The 18,523-nt window shown below is 43.2% G+C and overlaps 1 protein-coding gene across 13 annotated transcripts in view; it reads left to right on the forward strand.

Moving 5' to 3' along the window:
• mgaa (MAX dimerization protein MGA a) overlaps positions 1-12,638 on the forward strand; it is a 104,357-nt gene extending 91,719 nt beyond the window's left edge. For 11 of the 13 annotated variants that reach the window (XM_063052759.1, XM_063052752.1, XM_063052811.1 and 8 more), the window contains 3 exons: positions 1,175-1,351; positions 4,226-4,429; positions 6,548-12,638. In XM_063052759.1, the coding sequence (XP_062908829.1) occupies positions 1,175-1,351; positions 4,226-4,429; positions 6,548-7,866 (1,700 nt within the window). In that variant the 3' untranslated portion in view covers positions 7,867-12,638. The remainder of the gene's footprint in view (positions 1-1,174; positions 1,352-4,225; positions 4,430-6,547) is intronic. The other 2 variants (XM_063052834.1, XM_063052808.1) reach the window with 2 other exon arrangements.
• Positions 12,639-18,523: the final 5,885 nt, after the last annotated feature.

Raw genomic sequence — 18,523 nt, forward strand, 5'->3', positions numbered from 1 at the left:
TGTCTTCTGCAGAGTAGATGATGTCACTCCACAAGTGAAAGTGATGTAATGTTGTTATATAAAGCTGATTGATAGCAGTGCTTTATTTTTGGAATATTTTACAAGGTAATGCTAAACAATTCATAAGTACGGTGGTAGGGTATATCTTTTTCTATTCCCTTTTTGTTAATTCACAGCCCAAGTTTGTCCTTTCTGTGACTGTGCAACTGGAGAATTTTTTGTAGTGAGGGGAACTCTTTAGTTTTGAAGATGATTGGGTCCTTTATCTACTTACAGGCTTTTCCGCTGCATGATCTGTTACCTAAAGTATTTTTCACATATAACTTCACAGATAGGCATTGAAATCTGTTGGAAGTAGTGGAGGAGAATTGTTTAGTTTTATTTTGTAAGGTACTTTCTACTGTAGATGCACTGTGAAAATGAAGACTTTTGAGGTCTTGAATATTTAATAGGAACTAAGCTTTAAAAAGGAAAATTCAGAAACATTTTGTAGAGTGGCAGGGGTTCCCCTTCTTGACTCCATCCCTTGTCTAAGTTGAGGAAGTAAGGTCAGCCATTGTCATTGATGGTACCATTTTAGAGCTGCTATGAGTGCTGTCTCCTAGGTTTAAAGCTACAGGTTGGTATTTAGTAATTAATTTGGAAATGAAAGTCCATGTTCATAGAAACAGAGGCAGACTTGACTGCAGTGCTCCTACCTCTCTCAGCTAATTTGATGACCAAATTGTCTCCTGATGCTGATTGCCGTGGTTAAGATCATTAAGGAGTTTTTTCCCTTCCTTTTGATGGAAATGAACTTTAAAAAAGTAAAAATAAATTTGTTGACCTGAAGTGAAGCAGAAAGTGACATTAAAGACACCTTAGTGCAGTGCAGCGTGAGCAGCCCTTGTCAACACAGCAGGTCTTGTTTAAGCTTTTGCATTTACCATCGTGAGCTTCTGCCTTTGCAGAGCTCATGGGAGGGTGATGGGAGACATTAATTGTATGAAGGTTCAAAAGATACAGTAGGTTTAACAATCATTTGAAATGCCATTGGAGGGTGGTGTACTGATGAGCAAGAAAGGTTTAGGCTATGAATGAGAAGTACAAGAGTGTGCATGTTAAGTAAGAATTCAAGATGCACAATGAGTTGGAACTATTAAACGATTGGTCAAAATACTGTTTTTTTTTGCAGATTCTTCAACCACTTCCATCCCCGTGACAGGTGGGAATTTGCTGATGACTCCACAGGGTCAGGTTCTGACTTTAAAGGGCCCTCTTATTTCTGGCCAGACTTCATTCTTTACTGCTGAGGGACTCCTTAGTGAAAACCAGTCCAAGGGAGATGATGTTACTGGAACAAGTATTGCAGGTATTACTAATGGGATTTGGCTGGATCTTCACAATACTCCACATTTGTGAAAGGCGTGACTAAGAATTGTATAGCACCTTTGCTTAAGATATTGCAGTTCCAATTAAGATTGGCTGTCAATTTGGCTGTAATGTTCATATGAATCATTTACCCTTTCCTCCATAAGAATTAACTAAATTTGGTCATAATTTGCACATTGATGCTGAATTGTCATTTGAGTCACTTGCATTACCTCGTGGAAGATGCAATTGTCATCCTTTTACACAAGGTTTTTGGAAGGGAAAGCTATAGGTTTTATTCCTGCTACCAAAAAAAATTACTAATCCAGCAGCGTTAGGGTTGCATGCACAAGCTTTGATATCAAATTTGACCCCAAGCAGAGCTTTAAACCAGATATTTGCATTGTCGCTAAGACCACTTGCGTGTTTATGCCTCTGTGAAATTGCCTGATTCCTTGCTACCTCAACATTTCACTGGCTTTGTTTCCTTTAGATTTAACTTCCAAATCATTCCTGCTGACCTCCATCACTATTGTTCTCTATTAGCTTGAAGCCATCCAATATTCCTTGTTCCCAATTTGTGCCAAAAGCACACACCCTCCCTCCTGTGTATTGCTGGTCCACTTTGTCTCACAGTTAAATTCACAATCTTTTAAGAAATTCTGTTCTAATCTCTTTATGGCCTCATTTCATAATATCCTTCATCCTAAAGTAACTCCAAGGTAATAGTGCCCTTGTAATATGGGTGACTTCATAATCCCTGAAAGTAATTGCCCCACCATTGTTCTTCTAACTCAGCCCCAGACTATGGAATTACTTTGCTAGACAATTTTGCTTTCTTCTTTTACTTTAAAACCTATCCTTTTTAACTAAACTTTTATCCATCTGTTGTAATGTCTCCTTCATTGTTGCAGTCTTGTTTAATAATGATCTTGCAAAGTACACTAGAAAGCTCTGTTAAAAGCACTATGTAAATATAGATATTTGTAGTGTATAAGAGACTGATAGAGGTGAAGGTTGATCCTTTAGCATGCTATCTTTGTACGGTTCTCCTATTTGTATTTGAGTTGCCTTGCTACATTCATGCTTGTATTGCTTCAAATTTTAAATGGTTGGTTTTGAACTCACTCATTAATTCTCTCTAACCTCCAGTTCTAAACCTTTCTGGGCCTCTACCTTTCCGTGAAAGAACTTCAAAAACCTAGTCAGTTAACTAGCTTTTGCTCTTATGTCACATTGCTCTATATTTCCATGATAAAAGTTTTGCTTAAGTCCTTGTGGTGATACATCTCATTCAGAGGTACATAGAAATGCAAATCGTTATGATACTGTTCAACAAACATGTCACAATGCAACTTTACATATGTGGTGAGGTTGACAGCTCAAAATTTAGTGTGCTATATTATATTGCCCATTGAACGCCCAAAGCAGTTTTAATTTGCTTGGAAAATTGAGGAAATTCTGGAGTTAACTTTAGTTTTTATCCTTGTAAATCTGCTCTTCGAAAAAACTTTTAATACAATTATATTTTAAAACCACTTCTTAAATATTTAAAATGTGTTAATATCTAAAGCAAATTTAGTTTGTGAACAACAGTATGTACAATTTTATTTTATAATTTTGCATGGCCAAATACTGATTTGTATTTGGAGCCAAGGATAAGGGCCATCAGACTAATACAGATAAAATAATATATACTACACACTGAGGGCAGTGTGGCAATATCAAATAAATGTTAACACTTTCAAAATTGTCACACTGGAAGTGTACACCAATGTTGTTTGCTGCAGTATTTTAACACAGGTTTTCTTTGAAGTTAGCCAACTCCATTCCAAATGTACTTTGTGGCCTTGTTAAGTGTGTGTATAGACCCCAGAATGCCTACAGTTTCTGATTCACGTTAATGTTACATCAAGTACCTGAACAGTTTGTAAAAGGTGCTAGATAAGGCCGATTGACTTGCGTATAAATTGATTCCAAGAAATGAACTCCTACCAGCTTTACCTTTGTTGCTGAATTTTAAGATGTGAATAATATTCTATATTGCCCTACTCTCTTTCTATCTTACTTTCCTTTTATGCTGTATCTCTCTCCCCCCTGTCCCTCCCCTCTCTCTCCCTCCCCTCTCTCTCCCTCCCCTCTCTCTCCCTCCCCTCTCTCTCCCTCCCTCCCCTCTCTCCCTCCCTCCCCTCTCTCTCCCTCCCCTCTCTCTCCCTCCCTCCCCTCTCTCTCCCTTTCTGTCCACACACACACACACACACACACACACCTCCCCTCCTCCCCTCCTCTCCACACACACCCCTCCCCTCCTCTCCTCCTCTCTCCACACACGCCTCCCCTCCTCTCTCCACACACACCTCCCCTCCTCCCCTCCTCCCCTCCTCTCCACATACACACCTCCCCTCCTCTCTCCACACACGCCTCCCCTCCTCTCCTCTCTCCACACACGCCTCCCCTCCTCCCCTCCTCTCCACACACACACCTCCCCTCCTCCCCTCCTCTCCACACACACACCTCCCCTCCTCTCCTCCTCTCCACACACACACCTCCCCTCCTCCACTCCTCTCTCCACACACACCTCCCCTCCTCCCCTCCTCTCTCCACACACTCCTCCCCTCCTCCACTCCTCTCTCCACACACGCCTCCCCTCCTCCCCTCCTCTCTCCACACACGCCTCCCCTCCTCCCCTCCTCTCTCCACACACTCCTCCCCTCCTCCACTCCTCTCTCCACACACGCCTCCCCTCCTCCCCTCCTCTCTCCACACACGCCTCCCCTCCTCCCCTCCTCTCTCCACACACTCCTCCCCTCCTCCACTCCTCTCTCCACACACTCCTCCCCTCCTCCACTCCTCTCTCCTCCCCCTTCTACCCCAGGCATTGCTTCAGTTACTGTACAACTGCAGGGGTTACCAGCTCCACTTCAGGTAAACAGTTTTGCTATTGCGGGATCACTCAGTTCTGACCAGTCAGCATCTGCACAGTTGAGCACCAAACCAGGGATGGAGGCTGTAAGCTCCGATTCAGCAGATATGAGGCAAGGGAACAATGCCAAATCGAAAGCTCCAGCAGGTTCAGTTGGTAAGAAGCACTACATCCATACTTTTACTTCTCCACCCCACCCAACATGCTTGTCCTTGGCCTTCTTTACTGTCAGCCTGAGGCTAAACACAAATTAGAGGAACAACATCTCATATTCTACCCACAGAGTCTACAAACTGACAGCATGAACATTGACTTTTCCAACTTCTGGTGAACTACTACCCTTCTGTTCTCTTTCCCCAATCTCCCTTCTAGAATCTCCTCTGCTCACTGCAGTCCTCATCACCTGGTTTCTTTCCCCTCTTTCTCCTCCTCCTCTAATAGGAATCCCTTAGTCTCATGAGACCATGGATTTGCACCTTGGAAGATTTCCAGGGTGCAGGCCTGGGCAAGGTTGTATGGAAGACCAGCAGTTGCCCATGCTGCAAGTCTCCCCTCTCCACGCCACTGATGTTGCCCAAGGGAAGGGCATTAGGACCCATACAGCTTGGCACCGATGTCGTCACAGAGCAATGTGTGGTTAAGTGCCTTGCTCAAGGCCACACGCGCTGCCTCAGCCAAGGCTCGAACTAGTGACCTCCAGATCACTAGACGAACGCCTTAACCACTTGGCCACGCACCTCCTCCTCTACTTGCTCCAGTTCCTCATCACCCACATGCCGCTGGGTCCTTCTCACCCTTTCCCATTTGCCCTCTCCCCCCTCCACCTTCCTCTCCCATCAGAGTCCATTGTCTTCAGCTCTTTGTTGCTTCCACCTTTCGCCTCTCAGCTTCTGCTTCTATTTCCACTCTCCTCTCATCCATTTGCCTTTGACCTCAACTCACCTGGATCTGCTTAGCATGTGCCAGCTGTTGCTCTACTCCTTCCCCCCACCTTTTTATACTTGCTGTCTCTCCTCTATATTTCGGTCCAGATGAAAGGTTTTGACCCAAAATGTTTCTCTCTGCAGATACTTGCCTGACCCACTGAGTTCCTCCACTAGCATCTTGTGTGGAGGAAACGTTCCTCCTTCCTTTTCTGATTTCCACAATATGTTTTAAAATACCAAGGAATTGTTTGTTTTTCTTGAGTATTCATCATCCTTACCCATTTGGTGTAATGTAGAGAAATTGCTGGTTCTGTGAGTAGAGGAGCGAATAGTGATCTGATGACAATAACAAATAGACTCAGACTGAATTTTGCCAGGCTGTATATTGGTCAATACCTGTCTGTGAAATTCTGAAGCGAGCCCTGTTCAGCTGACAACAGATAAAAATTGATCAGTAGAATCCCCGCCCATCCATTTTTTGACTTGGGACATTGTGAAATGTGTTGGTCAACATAAAGGCCCTCAAAGGATTATTTCAATCAATTATTTTGATTTAGTATTGATTTGAATTAATATTTTGGGTGGTGAGGAATGCTTTGAGTGACTTTGTACAGTTATATTGTTGCAGAATTATTGACATATGGCTAACTGATATAATTTGAGTCACTTGGTTTGTTGCTATGGAGATTTCCATGTGATCTCAGTGAATTGATATTTCAGAAAATGTATGGATCTTGATGTTCCTCACTTGGTTGCTTTTACATAGGTGATCACTAAAGTCTGAATGATGAACTGACAGTGAACAGAACACCATGCAGTGATCACTTAAGATGGTTGGTTGCCCGTCATGTCTGACCATGTCCAAGACATGTTCTGTGCCTTGTTACGTCCTTCGCTCTCCTTCCTGGCCGTTGGATCTCACTTGCCCGGTCCACGGGAGCTGACTTTGCATGCTAGGATGGGCGTGTCCCTGTCTCACAGGGGTACAAGGCTGCAAGCTGCCCTCAGCTGCTTTAGTCTGCCTATTTAAGTGGTGTACCAGGGTGTGGCCACTGTCACATGCAAACAATTGCTTGACACCATAGGTGTGAGCTGCCCCAGAATGGACACAACAAACCCCTTCACCAGAGGTGCCACCCCATTCCTGGACACCCGTACATCCCATCACTTAAGATACCACACAAGTTAAGGGGATTTATTGTTTGCATATCTCATTACTGAAAATGTAAAAGATAAGGTTGAGGGGTAAACTTGTCCTAGAGCGAGTTTAAATTGTATAAAAAGAATTTGAATGATGCAGTACTAATTTTGCAGTGGCATGTTTTAATCGTTTTGTATGTCATCATAGGTGATGAAGCTCCTTCATTCATGATGCCAAGAATAGTAAATGTAACCTCGTTGGCAACTGGGGAAGCCCCACTAATGAGTATAGAGGACATGAATAATTCCTATGCATTTGATACTCAGCCTCTTGACTTCAGCATGAAAGGGAGGAAACGACGTATATTGCAGGAACGGCTAAGTCTTACAACCAGTAAAAGATCAAGTTTGTCCATTGTGAAGAACAGCTCTCATCCAACTGGGAAGTCTACTGTACCTGATGAAAGTGAGGTCACGTCATGCCCTTTTTCATCTGAGGCTGAAGAATCCGTGTGTGCCCAAACACAGCAGATTGTAGCATCTCATTCAGTGGATGCGGACAATATCAGTGAGTTGCCCAAAGCACTGGATTTGTCTAGCTTGCCTGACGGAACTGCAATATCTTGCACAGGGCAGGCTTGGACTCAGGAAGCGGCTCCAGGTGAGTCATCGACAGTAACTGAAATAATGCTTGGAGATAAATTGGAACTGCAGGTAATAGGTGGCCGAATGCAGACGTGCGGCATAGATAAAGCTGGGCAGAGTGACAGAGATGCAGAACTGTCCTCGTCTCAGCTCCTTGAACCATTATTGAAAGCAAATGGCTCAGCAGCTGGTGACATGGTGGATACTGAGGGTTATGAGCCATTCACTTCTCTTTTAAATGAACTTGCATTTTTAAATCAACAGTTCTCCGATGAAGAAAATCCAGATGTCTCTTCTGTGTCGGACCACAATGCATTGGGCTTTATTGACAGTGGAAACCAAGGGGACAGCATGGATGAATTGTCATTGATCCATGGACCAGTACTGGTGGATATTGACAGTACTGATGGAACCACTGAACTAAAGCAGGTGGCAGGGAGGGAGAGCGGTGGCTCCACCAGCCCACTGGTGTTGCAGCTAGAAGAAGAAGACTTGAACGTTGAGCAGTTTCTTGGCAATGAAATGCCCGTAGACTCTCAGAGTGAATTGGATAATGGCACACTGGAATTGGAGGGCAACTCTATTAGTGGTTCAAGCAGTTCAGTAAATATTTCTCCTCCCCCACTCATCCATATGAAAGCAACCACCTCTTCAGCAAACACAGGGATATCAAGTTCTTTGGATATGCTTTGGAGACCAATGCCTAAGCTGGCACCCCTTGGCATTGCTTGGGGAGCTGGGAAAGGTGTATCATCAGTACAGGTTGAGTCAAGGTCTGAGGATTCTCCAGAAACTAACAAACCAATGCCTGCTTTGGCACGGATCTCTTCCCCACAACAAAACAGCATGGGGGGTCCAGAGTTTGCTTCAGGAGAACACTAGTACTTTTTTTTTTTGCTTCTTATCATCTCATAATTTTACAAATCTCTCCAATGGGGAGTTGAAATATGAAATTAAGCTTTCTTTGGAGGTCCATGGTGATCATGCACTGTGTTATTAAAATAATAAGTTCAGTTTTGGTTAATGGATCTGATGTACAGTTTCTGGCTTTTGTCCATCATGAAGTTGCACAGATCACGGCAAAACACTGTAGTCTATAATTTCTAGATATTCTTAGCTAGATCTTGCCTAGTGGAATCTTCCATTTCAGTCATTTCAGGATCTTGTGCAGTTTTCAGCCTAACCACCTTAAGCATGAAGATTCCAAGCATAACTTTTTGGGGAGGTATATGTAACTTGTATAAATGAAATTTTGAGCTTTGCTTTCCAGAGCAATCATTGAACTGTAGTACAAACTGTCCTTTTCTGTGTTTTGGTAACCTATTGTTCCGAATGACTGAACGGTTAGTGTGTTTTAAATGCACCAAACCTACCGTTTGAATTTCTTAATTTTGGAACAGATGAAATTTAAATAGTGTACGTCTTAAAACTAATGAAGATGAATTATGTTGTGCAGCACAAAATAGAGGGACAAAATCTAATGTCTGGTGTGTATTAAAAGATGTGTAAATACTATATTTCACTATGGTTTTTAAAATATGTAGCAGAAACTTAAGTTTTTTTTTGTTTTGTCAAGATCTCACTATTTTTTTAGATAATTCATACTGCATACACAGCCCTCGTTAGAACCTCCTGTGGTAAGAGGGCATGTGTGGCCTTGCAATAAAACAGGTAAAATCAATATTTTGTGTTACAGTCATTTTACGCATTATTGTTCTGTATCAGGCGCTGCAATGAAGGGAGTTATTAGACAAGGAATTGCTTAATTGCCTTTTCATGATTGTAATTTTGCCTTCGCATTGTCTGTGGAAGTCCCATTTAATTTCATGGTTTACAGAACTTCCACTGTGTAACACTATGCCGTCTCAATTTCAGCTTGGTGTATCTTGCCAGTCTTGAAAATTTCAGCAGTTGTCACTGATTATTGAGTTCGTAACATAACAATGGTCAGTAAAATGAGATGCTTTGACCAACAGCAACAGACTGGAATCTCAAGTCTGGGAAACTGAGAGTGATCTTGACTTCCACGGTTGATCATGCGTCTAAGATTGTATTTGAGGTTGCAGGATGTCCCAGATCTTGGCAAGAGCAAAGAAAGCCACTTATTTGTTAACAATTTAAATAGAATGATTTCAGGAGAAAATTGGATTAGTAAAATTTTATTCTGTGTCACTTCTAGATAAGGGGAAGTTAAAAATCATCTAGAGACAAATAGGGGCAGGAAAAGGGCTTGACCAACAAAGATCCCACGAAAAACTCAAATTGAAGTTTCTAATGTAGGGGATCCTAACCTTTTTGATGTCATGAACCCCTCCCATTAACCAAGGGGTTATGGACCCAGGTTGGAAACCCTTCTTCTAATGGGTGCTGACCCTGAATAAATGTATAATTCTCCGCCCTGGGAGCTTTGAAGACATTTTGCAAAAGTTTTCATATAAATTCTGACTGGGAGTGGATGACTTCGTCACTGTTGAAGTTTATTCCAAATATGAATTAGGGGACATTGCCTCAAGATTCAGCGGAGAAGATTTAGGATGGCGATGAGGAGAAACTGTTTTTCCCAGAGAGTGGTGAATCTGTGGAATTCTCTGCCCAGGGAAGCAGTTGAGACTTCTTCACTAAATATATTTAAGATACAGTTAGATAAATTTTTACATAGTAGGAGAATTAAGGGTTATGGGGAAAAGGCAGGTAGATGGAGCTGAGTTTACGGACAGATCAGCTATGATCTTATTTTATTTTATGAGGGGGCAGGCTGAATGGGCCGGATAACCTACTCCTGCTATTTCTTATGTTCTTATGATGCTGCAATCAAATCATTATTCACTTAATTAAGTCTCCATCTGTTTTTTTAAAATAATAAACCTTTTCTGTTAATCCCACCACTTCCTATCTCCCATACCCAGTCCTTCCACAATCTAGGCTATGATTAATCCATAGCCCCATTAAGACCAAGACCCAAAACAAATTAGAACCTACTGTACAATATTATAGTCAAATTTGAAGTGTTATTTGAAAGTATTGCTTTGTTTCTTTCAAGAATAATAGAAATATTTCTTCCATTTCTTTGATCAAGAATTCCAACTAATAAGTTATTGAAACATTTGGCATAGGTGCAATTTATTCTTTAAAACCCTGCACTTTGTTGTATGCTTTTCTGTTGAAGATTCATGCTGTAATTTGTGATTCTCTAATATAATTTAGTTTCAACCTCAGATGACAAGGACACATTTCTTTGATAATATCTATCTGCATGCAACTAAGTAACTTGATAGAACCACCATGTCTATTTGTATAAGCACGTTGGTTGCTCAGTGACTTCACTGGTGTCATTGCTATTTAGAGTACTTCAGCAGAGAAGTTCCATGCCATATTATTGGTAGAGAACTTCCTCCATCAACTTGCACATTGTACCTTCTCATTGATTGTATTCTTACCCTGCACATGTACATTTCATCAGAAAATGTAAGAGAAATGATATTGAATTGGCAAACTGATTGCTGCTGAATTGGGGACACAGAAAGGGGAATGTGAGATTATTGAGGCTTGCGAAAGACAGATGGCAGTAGAAAATGGCATGGAAAATCTGAGTAAAATGCATTTGGTAATGCTGTATGGCCTATCAAGACCTTGCTGACCATCAGGCCTCTATAAACACACATCCCATTTTACTCTCCCCACATTCTCAACTCCACTTCCCCAAATTCTACCACTAACCTACATACTGGGACAATTCACAGTTGCTGTGAATCTACATGTCCTTCAGATGTGCTGATGCTCCAGTTTCCTCCCATATGTTCAAGGTGGATTTTTTAACACTTTCATAACCAAGCCAATCTGTAGTGAAAGTTTTAGCTTATCCACATTCCTATTTTCTGAAGACTAATTCTTTAGTTTGAGCATTAGGATGTATCAGTCACATTCAGTCATTAAAAGTGATGGAGCATTTTCCTTCGATTATCAGTCAATACTGCCTTGTTCCTCAAAGTTATTTGAATATGGCAACTAAAAGCAGGAATAGATAATTTATCTATGGAGCCTTCGTACTGTTTATTACATTCTTGACCATCTGACTTTGGCTTCAACTCCATTCCTGCCTGCTCATTGCAGACTCTGATTTTCCCTTACTGCAGTCCAAAAAGCTTTCTCAGCCTTGAATACATTCTCCACATTTCTAACCTAAAGAATATAAATGATGCATGATCATCAGAGCAGAAATTTCTTTTCATCTATGTCTAAGATGGTATCCCTTTAAGTGCTGAAACTATACCTGTCCTAGATTACTCAGTAATATCTTAAAATAAACATTTCAGCATTTACCTGATCAGAATATTAAAATTAAATAAGATGTCACCTCATTCTAACCTCCAGTGAGTATCAACCCAACCTGTTCAGATGTTCCTTATAAGGCAAATTCTTCATCCCAGAATTGAACCTGAAGAGTTTTCTCCTATCATCTCCAGTATATCCCTGTTAGTATTCAAAGCAAGGTCACTGAACTTGTGGCACAAATATGTACAAAGGATATGATTTAGTGACCAATGCAGAAACATGTTATAGGGTGGAGATGATTGTGAATTAAATATCCAAGGATATCGGGTTATATGGTAGGATAGGCAGGAAAGTAAGGGAGGTAGGGTAGTGCTCTTGATTAAGAGTGAAATTGTGACAATAGTGAGAAATGATACAAGATCTAAGGAGCAGAATGTTGTGCTCATCTGGTTAGATATTAGGAATAGTTAAGGGGAAGTCTCTGGTGACAGTTGTCTATAGGCCACCAAATAGCATTCAAGAAATATTGGATCCATGTAAGAATGGAACAGCAGTTCTCATGGGGGACTTTAACTTGCAGGTAGATTGGGCAAATCAAGGTGGTCGAGGTAACCTTGAGGCGGATTTCACAGAATTTCTACAGATGTACTGTGGAAAGCATTCTAACTGGCTGCATCACCATCTGGTATGGGGGAGGGTGGAACTGCACAGGATTAAGCTGCAAAGTTGTGAACTCAGCCAGCTCCATCATAGGCACTAGCCTCCTCAGCATCCAGGACATTTTCAAGGAGTGATGCCTCAAAAAGGCAGCATCCATCATTAAGGACCCCTATCACCCAGGACATGGTTTCTTCTCATTGCTACCATCAGGAAAGAGGTACAGGAGCCTGAAAGTGCACGCTCAACGATTCAGGAATAGCTTCTTCCTCTCTGCATCAGATTTCTGAATGAACATTGAACCCATGAACACTACCTCACTACTTTTTTTCTCTTTTTACATGATTTTTTAAATATATATACTTATTGTAATTTATAGTTTATTATGTATTGCAAGTACTGCATAACAAATATCACGACACGTCTTAATCGCTGTGGTTTGTAGATTTGGTCTACAATTCACGTTTATGATGTGTTCTAGTTCTGGGTCGCTCTTTTCTCTTTTTGCTACTTTTGGGTGATTTTTGAATCAGAGTGGCCTGCAGAATATGAACACTGAGCTGATTTGAAATATGCCTTTTGATTTTGTATTTTATATTCTGTGTTTTCACATGTTTTTGTTTTGTTGCAGTTTCTGCAATTTTTTGCTCGTGGGGATGAGTGGGGTTTAATTATCTTTGAACAGGTTGATCTTTTGTTTTGTGGCTGTCTGTGGAGAAGATGAATTTCAGGGTTGATAATAAATATACTTTTAATCTTTGACATATGCCAGTGATATTAAACCTGATCCTCAATACATCAGTGATGGCTTTCTTGAACAGCATGTTAGTGAATCTACAAAGGAGAGTGCTATCATAGATTTCAACCTTTGCAGTTAGGAAAAAATTAATGATCTGGTAGTTAGGGATGCTGTTAAAAGAATGATCATTGTAAAGGAAATGGCCCAATTGGGAATTGAACTCTGGTTGCTGGGTTGAAAGTCCAGCAATCTACTACTAAGGAATGTGAATGAGCCCAATTGCAGAAAATATGATGCAGACAAGAGTTGATTTGTAGACTCAAAAGCAAGTTTTACTTTATTTAAGCCAAGATGGGCAAAAAAAAATGGGTAAAAGCAGGCAACCAGTCCAACTCAGAAATGCAGTAATCCAAACACAAATTCAGTAATCTAAGATCTTGATGTACAAATAAGATCCAGAAATGGCAGGTAGTAAGAAGACATCAAAAACACAAAAAAACCTGAGAGAGAGAAAAAACAACAAACAAACAGGCTCTTGCTACTGACGAGATCACACTTTGAGACTGAGCAAGAAAAGGTACAGGAAGCAGATGTTAATTGGGAATATGTGCAATCCATTATCAGTGACAGAGTGCAATCAGTTCTGGGGAAAAAAAAACCCTTTGGGAACAATGTCTACCCCTGCTGGCCAACCCCAGAGAAGAGCGGAGTCCTAACAGGAACCCCCTCCGGAAACGGCTTCTGACATTCCCCTGGGGATGCAGGGTAACAATGACAGCAATGGAACTGAATAAGATCAGAATCCAATATATCTTGTGCTGGAACCCAAAAGCGTTCTTCAGTCCCATAACTCTCTCAGTCCGCTAAATACCAGATACACAGACCCAGGCAGACTAAATAGGTTGGATGTGGATGGGAGGGGGATGCAGCTTGCAGTCGGAGCCAGGGGACTGGTGACCACAGGCCTAAGATTAAATGTGAGGTTAATCTGCATCAATCAGGAGGTGATAGATCACAGGATTTATCCTCCTCAACTCCCTGAATGGACCAATATAAACCAGGGAGCCTGCTTGTAGAGAGCTAAACCTCTTGCCCAGGGTGATAGGATGGTGTTGGCCTAGAGCTGTTGACACTGAAAAGCCCGTTGCAGAGCCAACCTGACCTTCCTCCAAAGTCTGCTGGCAGTGTCAAGTGCACCTCTGTGCTGAAGCCGTGCCCACTTCAGCTTCCTGACCCTGGAACACTCAAATGGGGACATTCCTGTGGAGAAGCAGTGCAGGGTGTTGTGAGCATACTCTGCCCACAGGATGTAACTGCTGCAGGAGGTGGGATTGGTGGAAGTGAAGCATTAAAAAGTTGTCTTGAGGTGCTGGTTAATCCTCTGTTTGACCATTGGACTTGCAAGGAAAGCTAGAGAAGAGGCTAACTGATACCCCAATCAATTGGCAGAATGCCCACCAGAACCGAGAAGTGAACTGTGGTCCAGTCTGAAACAATGTCCCGTGGAAAGCCAAAAGTTTGAAAAATATGCTGACAGATTAGTTTCGCAGTCTCATGGGCTGAGGAAAGTTTGGGCGGGGGAATGAAACGACAGGCTTTAGACAAATTGATCAACAATCACAAGAGTAACTATTACAGTGAGGATGGGAGCCCCATAAAGAAGCGCATGGACATGTGGGACCAGTGTCATTTCGGGGTGGGTAGTGGGTGAAGCAGGCCATGAGGATGTTGTCGGGAGTTATTACTCCAGACAAGTAGAGCAGGCAGGAACAAAAGCATGAATGTCTGCCTCCATGTTGGGTTACCAAAAAAGTCTCTTGAGGTCCACTGTCTGAGAGGACATTGGGCGGCCAGTGAAGTGAGAACAATACTAGAACAAAAAGTCAACCGGAAAGGCCATTACCTGAATCTGGTACCTCCATGTCATACTTGCCAGACCACAGTCTCTACTTCCCAGCGAACCTGGAGTCACTGAGCCTGGAATCCGAAGCAATGGGCTCAGGGTCCCTTTCTGGAACACTGTGGGAAGGGCATCTGATGATAGATTTTCCAATCCAGGATAGTAAGACAGGACAAAATTGAACCTGTTGAAAAATTGAGCCCATCGGGCCTGATGGGGGTTTAATCTTCTGGTTTGCTGAATGTACTCCTGGTTTTTCTGGCCAGGTCAAACAATGAAGGGATGCTGGGCCTCCTCCAGCCATTGTCACCACCCCTACAAAGCCAATTTGATAGCTAACAGTTCCCTGTTACCCACATCTTTCTTTAGGTGTAAGACGAGTCATAGATGGAGCTTATTGTCCAGATGTTTGTTCACAACACTACTCTTCCCACATCTGACATATTCACTTCAACTGTGAAGGGGAGAGTAGGATCAGGGAGGACTAGGACTGGGGCAGTAGTGAAATGCTTGAGCTCTCTGCTTCAGTGGCCCAGGTGAACTGGGTTGTGGACTTCTTGGTCAGGGCAGTGAGAGGGGCTGCTCTAGAGCTGAAGTTATGGATGAATCATTGGTAAAAGTTAGCAAAATCAAGGAAGCATTGTACCTGCTTGATAGAAGAGGGTTATGGCCAGTCCATGATTGCTTTCTGAGATCCATCTGGATGCTACCCTTGCAGGTGATGAACCATGTGGAGGAGACCTCAAACACATGGATTTCACATTTCTCAGGTTTCACCTAAACTTTGCTCTTGGAGGTGCTGGAGGACTCCTCTTTGATGGCATCTGAAAGCACATGTTGAAAAGCAGCAATAAGCACCTGACACACAAATTGCTGGTGAACACAGCAGGCCAGGCAGCATCTATAGGAAGAGGTACAGTCCACGTTTGGGCCGAGACCCTTCCTCAGGAATAACTGAAAGAAGAGATAGTAAGAGATTTGAAAGGGGAAGGGGGAGATCCAAAATGACAGGAGAAGGCAGGAGGGGGAGGGATGGAGCTAAGAGCTGGAAAGTTGATTAGCAACAGGGATATGAGGCTGGAGAAGAGAGAGAATCATGGGATGAGACCTAGGGAGAAAGAAAGGGGGAGGGGAGCCCAGAGGATGGGCGAGGAGTTATAGTGAGAGGGACAGAGGGAGAAAAAAAATAAATAGATAAGGGATGGGGTTGGAAGGGGAGGTGGGGTACTAACGGAAGTTAGAGAAGTCAATAGAACATAGAACACAGTACAGGCTCTTCGGGCCACAATGTTGTACCGACCCTTAAACCCTGCCTCCCCTATAACCCCCCCTCCAACTTAAATTCCTCCATATACCTGTCTAGTAGTCTCTTAAATTTCACTAGTGTATCTGCTTCCACCACTGACTCAGGCAGTGCATTCCATGCACCAACCACTCTGAGTAAAAAGCCTTCCTCTAATACCCCCTTTGAACTTCCCACCCCTTACCTTGAAGCCATGTCCTCTTGTATTGAGCAGTGGTGCCCTGGGGAAGAGGCGCTGGCTATCCACTCTATCTATTCCTCTTAATATCTTGTACACCTCTATCATGTCTTCTTTCATTCTCCTCTACAGAGAGTAAAGCCCGAGCTCCCTTAATCTCTGATCATAATGCATACTCTCTAAAGCAGGCAGCATCCTGGTAAATCTTCTCTGTACCCTTTCCAGTGCTTCCACATCCTTCCTAAAGTGAGGCGAACAGAACTGGACACAGTACTCCCAAGTGTGGCCTAAACAGAGTTTTATAGAGCTGCATCATTACCCCACGACTCTTATACTCTATCCCTTGACTTATGAAAACTAACACTCCATAAGCTTTCTTAACTACCCTATCTACCTGTGAGGCAACTTTCAGGGATCTGTGGACATGTACCCCCAGATCCCTCTGCTCCTCCACACTACCAAGTATCCTGCCATTTACTTTGTACTCTGCCTTGGAATTTGTCCTTCTGAAGTGTACCACCTCACACTTCTCTGGGCTGAACTCTATCTGCCACTTCTCAGCCCACTTCTGCATCTTATCAATGTCTTTCTGCACCTCACTTGTCACCCATGGTTCCTTCACCCTACCATTCTTTATCTTCCTCACCGGGACAAATTTATCCCTAACATCCTGCAAGAGATCTCTAAACATCGACCACATGTTCATAGTACATTTCCCTGAAAAAACATCATCCCAATTCACACCCACAAGTTCTAGCCTTATAGCCTCATAATTTGCCCTTCTCCAATTAAAACTTTTCCTGTCCTCTCTGATTCTATTCTTTTCCATGATAATGCTAAAGGCCAGGGAGTGGTGGTCACTGTCCCCCAGATGCTCACCCACTGAGATCTGTGACCTGACCCGGTTTGTTACCTAATACTAGACCTAGTATGGCATTCCCCCTAGTCGGCCTGTCAACATACCGTGATAGGAATCCGTCCTGGACACACTTAACAAACTTTGCCCCGTCTAAACCACTGGAATGAATCAGGTGCCAATCAGTATTAGGGAAGTTAAAGTCACCCATGATAACAGCCCTGTTATTTTTGCACCTTTCCAAAATCTACTTCCAAATCTGCTCCTCAGTATCTCTGCTGCTACCAGGGGGCCTATGCAATACTCCCAATAGAGTAACTGCTCCCTTTCTGATCCTGACTTCCACCCATACTGACTCAAAAGAGGATCCTGCTATATTACCCACCCTTTCTGTAGCTGTAATAGTATCCCTGACCAGTAATGCCACCCCTCCTCCCCTTTCCCCCCTCTCTATCCCTTTTGAAGCACTGAAATCCAGGAATATTGAGAATCCATTTCTGCCCTGGTGCCAGCCAGGTCTCTGCAATGGCCATTACATCATAATTCCATGTATGATTCCAAGCTGTCAATGTTCATGCCATCAGGTTGGAGGCTACCCAGATGGAATATAAGGTGTTGTTCCTCCAACCTGAGTGTGGCTTCATCTTGACAGTAGAGGAGGCCGTGGATAGACATATCAGAATGGGAATGGGACGTGGAATTAAAATGTGTGGCCACTGGGAGATCCTGCTTCCTCTGGCAGACAGAGCGTAGGTGTTCAGCAAAGCGGTCTCCCAGTCTGCGTCAGGTCTTGCCAATATATAGAAGGCCATACCAGGCGCACTGGACACAGTATATCACCCCAGCCGACTCACAGGTGAAGTGTCACCTCACCTGGAAGGACTGTCTGGTGACTGAATGGTGGTAAGGGAGGAAGTGTAAGGGCATATGTAGCACTTGTTCCGCTTACAAGGATAAGTGCCAGGAGGGAGATCTGTGGGAAGGGATGGGGGGGAAACGAATGGACAAGGGAGTCACATAGGAAGCGATACCTGCGGAAAGCAGAAGGGGGGGAGGGAAAGATGTGCTTAGTGGTGGGATCCCATTGGAGGTAGCAGAAGTTACGAAGAATTATATGTTGGACCCAGCGGCTGGTGGGGTGGTAGGTGAGGACAAGGGAAACCCTATCCCTAGTGGGGTTGCAGGAGGATAGGGTGGGAGCAGATGTGCATGAAATGGCAGAGATGCGTTTGAGGGCAGAGTTGATGGTGGAGGAAGGGAAGCCCCTTTCTTTAAAAAAGGAGGACATCTCCCTCGTCCTGGAATGAAAAGCCTCATCCTGAGAGCAGATGCGGCGGAGACGGAGGAATTGCAAGAAGAGGATGGCATTTTTGCAAGAGACAGGGTGGGAAGAGGAATAGTCCAGGTAGCTTTGAGAGTCTGTAGGTTTATAGTAGACATCAGTAGATAAGCTGTCTCCAGAGATAGAGACAGAAAGATCAAGAAAGGGGAGGGAGGTGTCGGAAATGGACCAGGTAAACTTGAGGGCGGGGTGAAAGTTGGAGGCAAAGTTAATGAAGTCAATGAGCTCAGCATGCGTGCAGGAAGCAGCACCAATGCAGTCGTCGATGTAGCGAAGGAAAAGTGGGGGACAG

This window comes from Mobula hypostoma, chromosome 1 (genome assembly GCF_963921235.1).
Source record: "Mobula hypostoma chromosome 1, sMobHyp1.1, whole genome shotgun sequence".
Lineage (NCBI taxonomy): Eukaryota > Metazoa > Chordata > Chondrichthyes > Myliobatiformes > Myliobatidae > Mobula > Mobula hypostoma.